Genomic DNA, 16702 nt, shown 5'->3' with positions numbered 1-16702 from the left:
GGACTGTAGGTTGACCACGGATAGCGAATCTGCAGATAAGTGGGGGACTATGGTACAGCTCATCTCAACTTTCTGCATTACACCATCTTGTCTTCTGTAAGAAGTGGATAGAGCATGTGCTATCAGATCTGATTTCCCATGTCAAAGGTTATTAGATCTAGAATCCTCCTTTACATGATTTGCTTTGGCTCAAGATTTTCTTACCTTAGAACATTTATTGAGAAGTGATTTGTTTGCTGTCAGTAATGATCTAACAAATTGTTCACAAACCCAGCAGAATACCAGATAATCCTCACTTTCCTAACACCCTTGACTGGTTCTTAACCAGCTTGCCCTCCAGATATACCACTGAACCAAAATGATTGTTGGTCAACATCATTTTGGTTCAGTTCCATACTTATCAAACTCTTATTCTTTTTCTTCATTCTGTTGTCATTTGTTATTTGGGTGTCTTCCCCCTCCCCCAATCTCCTTGATGAATATGATCCCAGACCTTCAAGAAACACATTAACAGGTTCCTTTTTTTTTCATACCACATACCCATGTATGACATTGTTGTGTTATAGAATCTTGATATATATACACTCGGGTCTCTTTTTATGCGGATTTGAAGTTATGCAGTGCATAACTTCAAAACTTATCTATAGTACTTCCACAGATACGAGACCCTTCAACACTTCTGCACATGTCAACAGAAGGAGAATCCATTCCGATAATAGGGTAATCAATCTGTATTGTGGGATTAGTTGTTTATTATTACACGATGGAAAAGTAACTTCTCTTTTATGATCATTGTAGTTAACTCTCCTTTTGGCATTTCTGAGCATAACTTTGTCCATGTTTCTTTTTCTACTGATTTTGCTTCTTCCAGCCTCGTATCATATGGCACTGCAACAGTACCATTTGGGATGACTTTCAATTTGTTTATCTCTTTTCTGTGACAATTATTCCGATTATTATTGCTGAAATGAGTGTCTGTATTTCTCACTCCACTCAAAACTTCTGTCTTAAGCCAAAGATCATTGTCAATTGAGCAGTAGGCAAGCTTAGTTCATTTGACCTTAGTTTGACTTTGCAAAGTCAGCTCCAGCATTTGTTGGAGAATAGTTTGTTCTCCAACAAATGTGCCAATGCGATCCAAGATAAAAAAATTCAGTATGCTTTCACTTCAGCTACTCTAGAATTTCATTCTGTTCAGGCTGTGACACTCCTCTTATACATCAGTTAAAAACTCCAGCTTCTCTTCATCAGCATACATAGTCTGTTTAAAAAAAAAAAATCCAAAGTTTACTTTGTAAGGGCCAAATGAACTAAGCTTGCTTACTACTCAATTGGCAGTTAAGCCTTCTGGTCTCATGCCTCGCTTAAGGCAGACGTTTTGAGTGGAGTGAGAAACACAAGACACTCATGACACTGTTGGACAAAACTTCTGCCCTACCATACTCGCATCTAAAGATAAAGCAAGCTTCTTGGCATCAGTCTTTTCTTCCAACTCTTGATTAGATGACCATGGCAAATTTCCTCCCACAATACCATGAAATACTCATAGTGTGCAACCTTTGATCTTTCATCAGAAGGACATGAGAAAAATACTCACTAGCCTTGATATTAACAAGTTCCCTAATCCAGATAGTATTCTTCCAGCTGTACTAAAAGCTTGTGCTTAGAATTAACAACTATTCTGTATTGCCTATACAAGCTGTTATACTCTTAACAGCATGGAAGCAAGATTTCATCTGGCTTGTTTCTAAAAAAAGGGGGATAAGTCAACTTTTAAACTATCATTGTATTGTTTTCTCTTCAGTATTCTTAAATACTGAAGAGGTCATTAACAGCCACTTGCCTGGAAATCCACCAATTAATTAGCGATTGTTATTAACAATTCCACTACACTCATGTGGTTGTTCTTGATATTTCCAAGACATTTCATTGAATCTGACATTGCTGTCTTCTTGCTAAGCTATCATTTGTTGGTCTCCCTCTTATTCTTTGTGAATGGATGGCCAGCTCCCTTTTTTGGTCATTCATTGCATGTTGGTAGATGGATTCCTCATCAAATTTTCCCATTAATGCTAGAGTATCAGGACTCTGTGATACTCCTCCTATATATCAGTGAACCTTCTTTCAATAACGTCTAGTCCTATTCATAGTTTTGCTAATGAGTATACTTCATCCTCTTCTTTATTTACACAAAACCTTATAATACTCAAATGACAAGCTTCAAATTCTATAATCAATGTTCTTTGAGCTGGCATTCTCAACTGGGATGAAGATAATCTCACTTTTCCATAGATGCTCTGTTTCTGCATTATCTTTTCTGTAGTTATTTCCATGGATGCTGCTCCATTAAATTGGCCACCTCCTGCTCTCCTCTAATCATGTATAAATATGGGCATTTGTTGGTCAACATCATTTTGGTTCAGTTCCATACTTATCAAACTCTTATTCTTTTTCTTCATTCTGTTGTCCTCTGTTATTTGGGTGTCTTCCCCCTCCCCAATCTCCTTGATAAATATGATCCCAGACCCTCAAGAAACACATTAACAGGTTCCTTTTTTTTTTCGTACCACATACCCATGCATGACATTGTGTTATAGAATCTTGATGTATATACACTAGGGTCTCTTTTTATGCTGATTTGAAGTTATGCGGTGCATAGCTTCAAAACTTATGTATAGTACTTCCACAGATACGAGACCCTTCAACACTTCTGCACATGTCAATAGAAGGAGAATTCATTCTGATAATAGGGTAATCAATCCGTATTGTGGGACGAGTTGTTTATTATTACACGATGGAAAAGTAACTTCTCTTTTATGATCATTGTAGTTTTTAAAGCGATAACTATTTTGCTTGTATAACAGTTGGAAAATTTTACCTATAAACCTCGTAATTTCACGTTGTACATAATAAACAGCGTGTTGCAACACATTCTGGCGTAATATGTAAACAGTGAGTGTCCGTGAAGTTTAATTTTGCATGTGAGTAAGTGTTTGTCTTTTCATTATCGAAAGTCTAAATTTTGCTAATTTTTATTTTAAAGATTTAATTTGGCCCTCTCAAGAGATGCTTTATATTAGAAAAAACGGAACGAGCGCTCGTAATTTGAATTGAAGAATTAACTCAAAGAAGGATTCCTATAAGTGGTTATTTAATTAAACAAAACGCTCTTCGGTTTTATGAACAGATGAAGCAATTGGATGAAGCTACTTCCACTTCCCAGACTGATAAAGGATTTTTGGCTAGCAAAGGATTGTTAACTGGGTTTTTCAAATGGAATGAACTTCATAATGTGAAGATTACAGGCGAGGTTGCAGCAGCAGATGAAGAAGCAGCCAAAAATTTTCAAGAGAAGTTAGCCAAAATTATTGAAGATGGTGGATATTGTCCCAATTAAGTGTTTAATGCTGATTAAACAGGATTGTTTTGAAAGAAAATGCCTAGTCGAACTTACATCGCAAAGTCTGAGAAATAAGCAAGTGGGTTTAAAGCAAGCAAAGATCGAATAACGTTACTTTGTAGCAATGCATCAGGAGATCAAATGTTGAAATCCCTTTAGTAATTCGATCTCTAAGACCACGTGCTTTAAAAGGCAAAGATCTAAAATAGCTGCCGGTACATTGGATGGCTAATACAAAGGTCTGGATAACAACTGCTGTGTTTACTGAATGGTTTAATAATTGCTTTGTACCAGAAGTGGAAAGATATATGAAGCAAAAAGCTCTCGATTTTAAAGTTTTATTAATTGTTGCACAATGCACCAAGTCATCTGCATTTAGAACATCCAAATGTGCAGGTAGTGTTTTTTCCACCCAATACAACAAGCATTATTCAGCCATTAGATCAAGGCATAATTGCTACTTTTAAAAAATATTACGTTAAGCACACTTTTCAATTTATATTGGATAAACTAGGAAATGAATCATTAACAGTAACTGACAATTGGAAAAAATTTTCTATTTTGGACTGCTTCAATCATGTTGAAAGTGAAGAGACCTCAATAAAGGTCGAAACTAGTCTGGGTAGTGGCCCTTCCCTTAATGCATAACATTAGACATATCCGCAAGGAGATGTGTTTTGCATTATAGGAGATACTGAGATAGGAGTATTGGTATCTTGCTCCACCTTTGCAACGAGTTGCCCTGGTGTTGTACCACCTTACCCCAGTCCTGAAGATACTTTCAGGCACAAACTTTGTTTGCTCACACTTGGAAAAAGGATTAAACTAATTTTATTATACTCTAACCAAGTGAAAAATAAACTTTCAACATCTTTCTCTAAATCCAGAGTAATTTATTAAAAAAGGGTAGCACACCATTTGGCAACTCCTATAGGTAGAGATGACCTGCTAATGCTTCTGCCTGGTATCTCCACTTGGGCCCGGCTCCCACCGAAGAGACCTCAATAAAGGTCGAAACTAGCCTGGGTAGTGGCCCTTCCCTTAATGCATAACATTAGACATATCTGCAAGGAGATGTGTTTTGCATTATAGGAGATACTGAGATAGGAGTGTTGGTAGCTTGCTCCACCTTTGCAACGAGTTGCCCTGCTGTTGTACCACCTTACCCCAGTCCTGAAGATACTTTCAGGTGCAAACTTTGTTTGCTCACACTTGGAAAAAGGATTAAACTAATATTATTATGCTTCAATCATGTTGCATCTGCTATCGCTGAAATAAGACCACAAACTTTAAATACCTGCTGGAAAGCAGCTTGGCCTGGATGCAAACAGTGCAACCATTCAAACATTTATATTATCAGCTGAAATCGTTACTTTGGCACAGGAAATTGGTGGAAAAGGTTTTGATACATTTAGCCAGAATGATGTAGACGAATTGCTTATGAATAATGCATTAAGTGATGATGATATTATTGGATAGCGATTAACATTAGATATCGTCGGAGATCCAGAAAATGATAGTGAAGAGGAAGAAAAACCTGTTTCCCTCACTGCAAATATAATTTGAGATGATCTTGAACTGTGCAATAAATTGAAAAATCATTTTCTTGTTAATGACACAAATTCTGAACAAGCCTTTAAACTCCAACTCGAGCTGAAGAACTGTATGTCTGGATATCACGAGCTGTATAAAAAATTAGTGAAATCATCATCATCGCAAAGTTTAATCACTGATTACATTGCCAGAAGAAAAAAATCAGCACAGAACAAGGGTGAAGCTAATTCTGTTTGTGAAGAACCATTGCCTTTACCATACAGATCTCATGTGCTGACTATCTCTTCTGGTGATGAAAGTGATTTTGCACCAGTTCGCAAATATTGTCTGATAGTGACGATAATTCTAATGACAAAATGTAAAAAAAAGTTACTTTTCAATAAAATTAAATGAATAAATCTTTAAAACAAACTTAGGCATTCTTATTTTCCTGAATTTTTATAAACTTTTTTATGCAGTTTTAGAAAATTATGGAACGTATTCCTAATTTTTCAAAAAATTTTTCAAAAACTTTTTTGTGCAATTTTTTATATGCGTTTTTCTGTGGAACGCATGTACCGCATAAAAAGAGACCTGACTGTGTGTGTGTATATAAGATATATATACATATATTAAAAAAAGTATGAATACCACAATCCACTTCCCACTAAATGTTGATAAAATGAATGCAGGTATTTTGGTCTTTTATGCCCACCAAAATGGCAGTTGTTTCCTGAAGTGAAATTGGACACATTGATGTTGTTTTCAATTAGTGTTCTAAACAAAGATGCTGGTTCTCTATAGCATAAAAGGCGAACCTATGGCACGTCCAAGAATTTTGCTGGCACATCAACGATTTACAGGTGATATCCTTTTATACGCTTATAAATTATTCAACCTTTTTTTTTTTTTAATTCTTACAATACAATATGTACATGTTAAATGTTGTTTTATACCAGAGAGAAGCTATGAAGATGTGCATATGATTGGTGCGGTATTAACAAAAGATCGCGTAACCCAAAGACAACCTGCAATTGTTGAGACGAAATGCTAATTCTCTTCAACCAAATTCCATAACATCTGAAACTGTCATAACATTCTATATATTTCTTAGTTTTAACACATTCACGACGGGGTGTTGTTTATTGTTCTGGCAGAACTTCTCGTTACCGGTGGGCTCAACTCACACAAAGTTTCTTCCCTTGGTTGAATTTTATTGCTGCTTGTTTGCATTTGAGCTGGCAGGCGAACTCGCACACCCATTATATGACGTTTCAATTCGTGGTAGAATTTTATTTGAAGTTAGCCTTTGTGATCTGTCATAATGATATCGAGAATTTCAAATCCAATAAAACAAACACTTATTTCATGTAATTGAAAAATTGGACAACAGTTTTTAGCTAGATACTGTGTTTCCGGTGCAACATATGGTTTTGCTTGAGTCTGTACAGCATAGTTTCTGTGAGAGACGACATGTGATTCTTTAGTTAGCCCATTTTTATTCCAGCTGTCTCTAATTGCACTATTTGCTGAGAAGTATATTACACAGACTGCAAAAGCCTCTGTACATTATTCAGGGATACGATAAAACTACTTGTTTTTCTTGCATCTGCAGTATAATGACTGTTGGGGAGGGTACGTTATTAACCGTGGGGAGCAAGTTACTATTGCCTCGACGTGAACACGTTTAAACATTTTTCGTAAAGTTAAATCGGGGTGCCAGTTATACACGAGGGAGAGTTATTATCGAGTGTTGTGTCGGAAAAAGTGCCAACTCACTTTTAATGAGCTATCCTATTTCTGACCCAACATATTATTCAGGGATACGATAAAACTACTTGTTTTTCTTGCATCTGCAGTATAATGACTGTTGGGGAGGGTACGTTATTAACCGTGGGGAGCAAGTTACTATTGCCTCGACGTGAACACGTTTAAACATTTTTCGTAAAGTTAAATCGGGGTGCCAGTTATACGCGAGGGAGAGTTATTATCGAGTGTTGTGTCGGAAAAAGTGCCAACTCACTTTTAATGAGCTATCCTATTTCTGACCCAACATAAGGTAACGTTAAAAGCCATGGATATGGACATGCTTATGCCTACCAGAAGAAAATGTGCATCTTGGTAAGCCAGAACTGTGGCTAAACACTCTTGTAGATATTAAGTAAATTTTGAGAACCCCATAATTGAAATAGATAATGTTTGTGAATTATTTAACAGAGAAAAGATTTGTATAAATGCTGAAAATTGTATATAAGATAATACATGTATTGAGCCATGTAAAAAACAGTTCGGAGCTGCGGTAACCAATCGGCCGCCGCTATGTGCGTGAAGTAGCCACCAAGAGAGGGCGCTCACGAGGTATATAGGTTTCGGCACCGAATTCAATCGTGCTCTTTTTTCTGTTCCTGGTTCCTGATTCCAAGTGCTGGATAGTTGTGAAGCTTGCCACCGTGCCCAGCAACATTTCCAGTTGCTGTATGGTGCCGCGTCGAGTGTAGCCACGTTGAAGGAATGCTGCCAGAAAGAGCCGTTGGTTAGCCATGCCAACATATAAAACAGCGAAGAGGTGAAACTCTTTCGAAAAGAATAGAAGTGTGTCGCAGACGCCATAGGAAATATATGATGAGAAAACCCGAAGATCTAGTTAAGGAAGTCCTAATAACTACCAGAAAAGCAAGAACGGTAAGACGCAAGTTTTCGTATTAGATTAACTAATAACCAAAGAGGGAATAAGAAACAGAACGTTAAGGAACTCCATATAGTTCCTTACTCCTACTTTATATCTAAAGAACTGTAATCTTTTGGACATTCTGACGTAGAATGACCAAAAAGCAAATGACACCCTAAGCTTAAGCTGAGCTGGGAACCAAGGCTTCGGACTTTATGTTAGAAGAAACATTGTTATTATTGTATTAAATTTGAACTTAAATATTAACTGAATTTTGGGGGAGGATAAAGCCAGAATATGAGAAAATATTGTCTCATGTGAATTTAGCAAGACGGAGTATGTCTAATATGCTTCACGCTAGGATTGTAGAATGTATCTATGTATATGTGTTATTCCCATGAATGAGAACTGAGCAACTCAGTAGAAATTAACCGAGCCTGAATATAGTTATACAAAGAAGAGTGTGAAATTGATACCATAAGATTTCAGAGTAAATAATTTTGGATATGTAAATTTAAGAGGGGGGGAAATTCAGGCTCCTTAGAATTGAAATTTCTGACTAAAGTGTATATATGTGTTTTGTCTAAATAAATGTATTTCTTTAATTCAAACCACATGAGTCTGTCATTGTTCTGAGAATTGAGTTACCACTTGTTAAAATTCAGACCGTGCATAAGTAATAGGGGGAATCCATTAGTAACTAAGAAAGGTGGACCACGACTGCAAACCTCTTGATCCCTATATTGTTTTCAGTAGCTTAAAATTGTGTCTCAGACTTCAGTTGCCGGCTGGCACAGTCGACTTAAAGAATATAAATTTGTTGGCTATGGAAGAGTTGAAATTAAATAAGATAAGTCTAATATAAAATAATAAATAACAGAGAGAACAAGACATAACACGAGTAAATATAGTAAGCTTTTTGCCGACAAGTTGACATCCTTCTGCTTCTTCTTCCCCTGCTCAGCTAACTTCGATGGTGAGTTACAACGCATAAATATTTTTCTCATTACCTTTTTTTTTTTTTAACCATCATTAAAATCAATTTAATAATACGATAATCAATTTTACACTAAAGTTTATATATAAATAAAATAAAATATTATTTATAAAATTATAAATAAATATATATATTATAAATTTATAAATAAATAAATTAAGTTATATTAATTTTCTATTAATTTTTCCCCTATTAAAAACTGCCCGGTACGTTAGCAACTCGATTGGTAAATTTTTGGCATACGCATAAAAAGAATTACCAGCACTGCTCTATAGGGTTAGGACTAGGATTTTATGGGTAAATCTAACTTCTGCATTTCCATTTCTGCTAATATTGTGATCACAGCTCTTGCTATGGCAATATGTGTTATCATATTAATACCCAAATGGATCTTCTATGAGACCTTCATAGCTGCACAACACAGAATTGTTCAGATTGCCATTAAATTGCTCATTTTAACATGACCAAAATCCAAACCAGGAGAAGCATCTCTTACACCATAACAATACTACCACTATGCTTGAGAGGTGAAATGCAATGCGTGGGTGGTCTGGAAAGTTCTCAGCTTCAACCATAAATGGCAACACTATTGACAAGGTTTTTTTTTTTTCCTAAGTTGGTACATCTGTCATAAGCATTAATGTGAAACTGCAAGTCATTCTATCAAGTAGTTTGTTTTATACAGCTGTTTGAAGCCAAAGTGTTGTCCATATCCCTTGAAATGGATAAAATTGAGTATCATGCAGTTATAAAATTCTTTGTAAAAGAAGGTTTAATGCCAAAAGAAATTCATTCGAAGTTCATAAAAGTTTATAGGCACTCTTCTCCTTCATTTTCGACAATTAAGAAATGGGCTGCCAAGTTTAAACGTGGCCGTACCAGCCTTGAAGGATGTCCGAAAAGTGTAACAACACCATAAATCATTGATCAGTGCACGATATGGTATTGAATGACCGGCAAGTCAAAGTGCGTGAAATTGCTGAGACTATAGGCATTTCAAAAGAACGTGTAAGATACATTTTGCATGAAAAATGACAAATGAAAAAGCTTTGCGCAAGATGGGTACCATGCAGAAACACACCCATCTTGCGCAAAGACGTACTCACATGAAAATCTCTGAACAGTGCTTGGAGCATTTCAACAAGAATAAAACTGATTTTGTGCGTTGATTTATTACTCTGGATGAGACTTGGATTCACCAGTACACACCGGAATCCAAACAGCAGTCAAAACAGTGAACAGAAGCCGGTTGTTCAGCGCCAAAGAAGACAAGGTCATGGCATCTGTGTTTTGGGATGCTAAAGGCATTTTGTTTATTAATTATCTTGAAAAGGGTAAAACAATAACCGAGGAATAGTATTCCGATCTTTTAACCAGACTAAATGAAAAAATTCATGAGAAAAGACCCGGTTTGCAGAAGAAAAAAAATCATCTTTCATCAGGCCAATGCACTTGCCCACAAGGGTGTTTTGACAATGGGAAAATTAAGGGATCTGCACTATGAATTGTTGGAATTTGGCTGTCTCTTCCCAAAACTAAAAACTTCCTCACTTGTTAGCGTTTTTCTTCAAATCAAGAGGTGATTGCAGCTGTAGAGGGATATTTTGCAGATCTTACTGAGAACGACTACAGGAACGGAATAATGGCGCTGGAATAAATGTATTAGTCTTAAGGGAGATTATGTTGAAAAATTAAAAATAATTTTGAAATTATAAATTTGTTTTTTCATTATTAGGCCGAGAACTTTTCAGACCACCCACATACACTGGTGTATAATGTTTTCCTGGCAGCCACCATATCTAAATACAGGCAGTCCTCAGGTTACAGACGACCAAACTTACAGCATTCCGTACTTACGAACAGGCTTCCCATAAGGATAATTAAATTAATAATTCGGAAACTAGTTTCCTTTGCGCATGTAAACAAACACAGACTTCACCACATTATTAAAGCAGCTCTTCCCGTTATTTGGAAGTCAAAATTTAAGGGCCTGGATCACACTTATCATGTTTGAAGATTGGATCTTGAACTGTTTTATTCCTATTGTGGAACGTTATTGTTCGTAAAAGAAAATTCCTTTAAAATTCTGCTTGTGCTGGAATGCTCCTGGACATCCACCATCTTTAGATGACTTTCACCTTAATGCAAAGGTCATATTTTTACCACCCAACACTACATCGATACTATAGCCAATGGACCAGGGAGTCATTTCTGCATTTAAGGCTTATTACTTACGGCATACATTCCTTCAAGCATTCAGAGCTACGGAAGATGATGTGATGTCCTTGAGAGAGTTCTGGAAGAATAATAACATCCAAGATGCCATCAAAAACACTGCTGATTCTTGGGAGGAAGAGTGGTGAACTATGGAAATTTTAACAAAGGGCTAGCATCGTCGAGCAAAAAAAAAAAGCCATATTTCACACAAAAACATTTATTAATACAGCTTGTGTACAAATGCCAATCAAAAAGTATGAGTGGACAATCAACCTGTAAAGGCTATAATTTTTAAACAAATATTTCATGACCTGAACATGAAATATTTGCACACAATCATCTGTGTTAATTTATCTTACATAAGAAAAACATTTTTTAACTATCAAAATATAATAAGAATAAAATATTTTATAATCGTGCATATGCAATATGTCCCCATTTTTATTATTAATATTATTATCTAACACCTCCAGGGAGTCCAAAGACTCATCGAGGGAGGGTATCTACTCTACAACTCTCCATCTCCATCAATTCCCCCAACTGCAACTACCTTCATCATCTACACCAATGCCATCTTCCACCGATCACCACTAGTATTTTGACAGACAAACATCCATGCCCATGGCAGGATTCAAACCCACAGCCTTTTGGCTGGAGAGCAGATACAAATTTTTTTTTTTAAATTTTTATAAACAAAATAAATTTCTTTTGTTTATGATAGAAGTTTTTATGACAAACAATCTATAAATAATAAATAAATATTATCTAAACACAATAATATTGAAATACGTTATATTTCTCTTTTGTTTTTATACTTCAAGTGATAATCAACGGTACCAGTCAAGGAGCATTTTTTAATTTCCATTTTTAACTTCTAACCTCTTATACTGCGTTTTGAAATATGATGCTTGCTTCTCGTTCCAGCAATCAGGTAAATGATTTTCTTTTTCTCCTCCAACTTGTTGCATATTCATTGAATCAATATGCGTATTATCTTCACCTTCATTTTCAACTGCAGTAGAATCAGCAGAATCACTTTTCATTACTTTTTCTTTCCCAAAAAATTTTTATAAATATGACTGTCTTTTCATGTTTCACAGGTAAAAATATTTTTACAATTATAAAAATAAAATTTTCTGAATATACAGTTTTTAAATTTATTATTATTTTTAAATTTAAGCACAAACAATTGTTATACATCAGTGTACTGACAAACACAGAACTAATGTCCAGTGGAACAACCGTTGATGACAGTTTCATGAACATTTGCTTGGCTACTGGTTTTACCATATGATTGGCTACCAGAAGAGAGAAGGATAAAGATAGCACATGTGCTTATTTTATTTTCAAACTTGGGCACATTCGTTATAGAGGAGTTGAAACAATAATCTACACACTTCCGAATAGACTAATTTTTGTTAGGTTACCGTATGAGTTTGTCGCTTAATATATTTCAAAAAAAATTTTTTTTTTAAATAAAAAAGTAAAAAAAGAACAAGGAGCTGGCAAATTTCAGAAAAATGTAACAAAGGGCTCGTGCAAGCTCCTTATATCTCACCACTAGGAGGAAGTGAAGCAGTCAATAATTAAAGGGATGTGAAACAAATTGTGCCTTCAATTCTGTGATGATTTTTGTGGCTTCGCAGAAGAAAACATCACTGAAGCCAGAAAAGCTATGGTGAATAGTGGCAATGTACTGCATTTGGATCTTATGGAGATAAAGAAGCAGCTGATAGAAACACAAAGAATCAGAAGATCCAGAGCCAAGAAAGTTTACGACAAAAGTATTAATTGAAGTCTTTCATCTCATTGAAGCAGGATTTGCTAAGCCTTGAGGAGCAAGATTTTTTGAGGGTTTACAAAGATCTTGAGGAGCAAGATCTTTGTAAACCACTAACCTTCAGTGGTTTACAAAGGTTCACTGTGCAGTTAGAACATCAGCTGCTACAAGGCTATTTATGATGAAAAAATAGACATTGATAAAACCTTTAATATTCTTTTTGAAATTTCTCATATCTCCTATCTAAACTTTTTTGTATGAGTTTGTTTTTATGTTCTGTTTGTTTGAATTAAAAGAAAGAGCACAATAGTTTCTGTAACTTATTATTACAGTACAGGGGTATTATTATTATTGTTATTATTATTACAGTATTGCACTGTATTATTATTGCCACATATGAGCCATTATAGTGTTGCTGTTGTTATTATTATTACTGCATATGCACTGTTCATCAGGGATCCTGACAAAGTCGTTTTCTTACACTATACCAAACAGCATGACTATGAAGTAATTGCTTGCATTTTTTTTTTTTTTAATCTGAATCCTTCCCACAAAAGATTATAATCCTATCTTACCTTTTGTGCCTTGAATAGGCTCAGGATTAGATAATCTGAAAAACTCTGCTCTAGAGACCAAACATAACTTTTCAAGCCATCAGGCCACCAACAAGCACGTTCGTGGCGGTATCACAACAGTCAGTGAAATTCACCTATCACTGAAAGACATTTATAAACTTCCATTCTTATGGGGAGGGGGGGTGAAAAGTTCTGATAAACAACTAGAACAAAAATGATATTAAGGCAACTGATATAACTACGAGAAAGAACATATCTTAAAACCGTTTAATCCCCATGGTTCATTAAATTGTAATAATTTGTCTTTGTCTTCTTATATATCCTAAAAGAAATGTCAGAGGTTTTGAAGAAATTCGAAGATGCAAAAGTGCAGGCTGTCATCAAGTTTTTCATGTTGCAAGAAAATATTCACCAATCTTTGTGTGAGACTTTAGGGGATTGCACCCCAACAGTTGTCAAATGGGTGGCCAAGTTTAAAACTAGGCATTGTGAAACAATGGATGCCCCCCCCCCCCAGGTCAGGAAGACTTTCCACAGAGATCACACTTGAAAACACTGATGTAGTGCATGCCATCATCCTTGATGATAGACAAATACTCTAGGGATATCCAGGGAACAAGTTGGGGTCATTATCCATCAACATCTGGACATGCACCAGCTCTCAGTGAAATGGGTCCCCAAATGTTTGAATGCTGACCAAAAGAGAGAATGTGTGCTGTCATCTTGAGGGATTTTGGGTCGTTTTGAGAAATCAGGTGCAAATTTTTTGGTTCGTGTTGTGACTGTTAATGAAACATGGCTTCATCACTATGACCCAGAGACCAAACAGCAGTCAGTGGAGTAGAGACACAAAGGTTCTCCATGGCCAAAGAAGTTCCACACCCAAAAGTCAGCAGGGAAGGTTCTTGCCATCGTCTTTTGGATTATGGATGGTGTAATCTTTACAAAGTACCTCAAAAAAGGTAAAACTGTGAAGTAGCAGTTTATTCAACAGCTCTGAAGAAACTGAAGGAAAAACACTAGCAGAAACTGAGAAGAGGCATGTTGCTTTTGCAAGAACCCAACAGACAATTAGTTTGTTGGTTTCCTGGGAGAAATTGAGTCTATAAAGACTCAACTTTACCCTAAGTATTCTAGACCATTCCATTTCTGTGCTGCCTCACCTCACCAGGAGAAATTGATGTTATTTCTTATCTGGTATAATGTACTACTTAGCATTAAAAAAAAAAAAAAAAAAAACTTTCGATGGGAGAATTGAATAATTTGTAAATGGGTGAGAGGGTTCTTGTCAAGAGGTCAGCAGTTCTTTTATCATTTTAATGACCACTTGGATGAATAAACTCCGCAGTGATTGCTATCAATGTTTAAAACTATTTATTTGTAGAACTAGGAATTTGCTTGTCTTATATGGCATTAATGGTAGTAGTGTCCTTGAACATAACTGGAGAATTGAGTAGTAGAGGAGACAGTGAGATATATGTAGTGGAGTACGGCAGTGTCCTCCCACAATGAGCCCTTGTGACTCCTTGGAGGTGTCACATAATAATAATATATGTTGCAAAATTTTTATGAATAACACGAAACCATTAGTAAAACATTACAAATAAAATATTCAGCAGAATATATTTTTTTTTTTTTCATATAATGAGAAGTTTTTATCATCCAATTTAAAAATGTTTGGGAAATAAACACTGATGAATACACAATTGTTGATGTAACTCACTTAACAGTGAGATTATGCTAAAAAATAGAATTTTTATTTTATTGTTTTTTAAAAGAATAAAGTGTTTAGATTTATAATTTATTTCTTAAATTTTTTTGCAGTTGTATAAAGGGAATTATATGTCTTGGAGTATTTGTGATAGCTCTCTTTGTAGGCCGATGGTACATAAAATCCCGTCATTGAATAAGAACAAGTCCGAGTAATCAGGAGTTTACTTTTTTTAAAATTCTTAATTGCATTATATATTAGTGAGATTTAATTATTTATGGTATGTTATTTTTACAAGCTCTCTTTACCTAGACATAATTTCTGTAACATGAAAGAAATTAATTGAAAGTATTTAGATTTTATTTGTTTTTTCATAGGAATATAGTGATATTTTGTATATTTGAGTTCGAAACCTGTATTATAGTTTGCATTGTACTAGAGTTTTGATGTTATTATTGCTAAGTCAGCAATATATACTTTATCACAATATGTTTTTATATTGTATTACATTATGATTATATGTTGCAATATGCATATATATATCTTGTTGTAAAATTGATTTATTATGTCTCAAGTATTTGAAATTATTTAAATAAATTTATATACTGTTTCAAGTTCTTATTTTCTTTGGTTCTTTTATTTTTCAAATGGTTAAATGTAGAATGAGATATATAACAAATAAGGATATGTTTTTATTACTGTACATGTACTAAGGAAGTAGTAATACGTGTAACATAACTACATTTTCCTGATAAATTAGTATTGTAGATGAGCATAAAATATTATTCTTGACTATTCAGTCAGTAGCATTCACTATTCCAGTAATAGTGAACAGAGAAAGGAAGGGATAACTGTAACATTCAATACTAAATGTGAAGGTAAACCTCTTGAATGGTGAACAGTTTCAAGTTTACTTGCTCACATCTCTTTTAAGGGATGTGAGCAAATTTCAGAATTAGAAATTGGACAATGCAAAAAACTTTTTTTTTTTTCCGTATGACTCCTACCTATGAAAGGTTTGAAATGTTTGGCTAATTTACATGTGGGGGAATCAGCACCATCCTGCATATTGATTTTTGATAGTCCATATATTCTGGGGGTGGGGGTCTAGAGTTAAAAGGTTTTAGTCTGTTAGTCACTTCCACAGGCCAAGAGGTAACCTTCTTAAGGAGCCTATGGAGTGTTCTGATTTGGGAGCTGGTGGGATCATATTCTATAGGGAGGTAGGTAGACCGATCTAAACCTAGATATCAAATTTGATATCTCCTAGATAACAATACAGTATTATAAAGCATTTGTATGTCATATTGCTGTTTTTCAGATCCATGTTATAATTCATTAATTATAAAAATCAAAATTCTCTTTCCATTGCTGACAGGTGTTGGGTACTACAAAAAAAAAGAATCTGTTCTGTTGTAAGTAATGGAATGCCCAACACATTACATAATCTCTTCTAAATCCTTGGTAAATGTGGCGGTCGAGTTTAGCTAGTCTAGAAAACGTGTTTTTAAAGTTAAATATAGTGTGGCTTTTTGTCACAAATTATGCTGCAATTGTGCATCGGTTAGAAACAAGTGTCCTTCAGTGGTATTATTGTTTAGAACTGTGTTGTATATATTGTGTTTTCACTGCCGTTTGTTTCACTATAACAACGTGTAAAGATGGCGTCCAACAAGAAACGTACGTCAGCGGCGCGCAGGACTTCTACTACTACACGAAAGGCTGGCTCAGCGTTAGATTTTTCGCAATGGATGCGGTGCGGAAACTGCTACATGTATGCACCGAAAAATGTGAAGGATCTGTGGTCGGTCTGGCAAAATG

The 16702-nt window shown here is 35.2% G+C and overlaps 1 protein-coding gene across 3 annotated transcripts in view; it reads left to right on the top strand.

Annotated features, from left to right (window-relative positions):
* Window positions 1-15498, top strand: part of LOC150103179 (cytochrome b5-like) — an 80000-nt gene extending 64502 nt beyond the window's left edge. For 2 of the 3 annotated variants that reach the window (XM_090397393.1, XM_090397394.1), the window contains exon 5: window positions 14995-15498. In XM_090397393.1, coding sequence (XP_090253519.1) covers window positions 14995-15076 — 82 coding nt within the window. In that variant the 3' untranslated portion in view covers window positions 15077-15498. Of the gene's footprint in view, window positions 1-11636; window positions 11747-14994 lie in introns of all 3 variants that reach the window. The other variant, XR_016548773.1, reaches the window with a different exon arrangement.
* Window positions 15499-16702: the final 1204 nt, after the last annotated feature.

Source organism: Typopeltis vanoorti, chromosome 9 (genome assembly GCF_054136105.1).
Source record: "Typopeltis vanoorti isolate ZY-2024b chromosome 9, IOZ_Tvanoo_1.0, whole genome shotgun sequence".
In the NCBI taxonomy this organism is placed as follows: Eukaryota; Metazoa; Arthropoda; class Arachnida; order Uropygi; family Thelyphonidae; genus Typopeltis; species Typopeltis vanoorti.
This window is presented reverse-complemented; position numbering and strand designations above follow the sequence as displayed.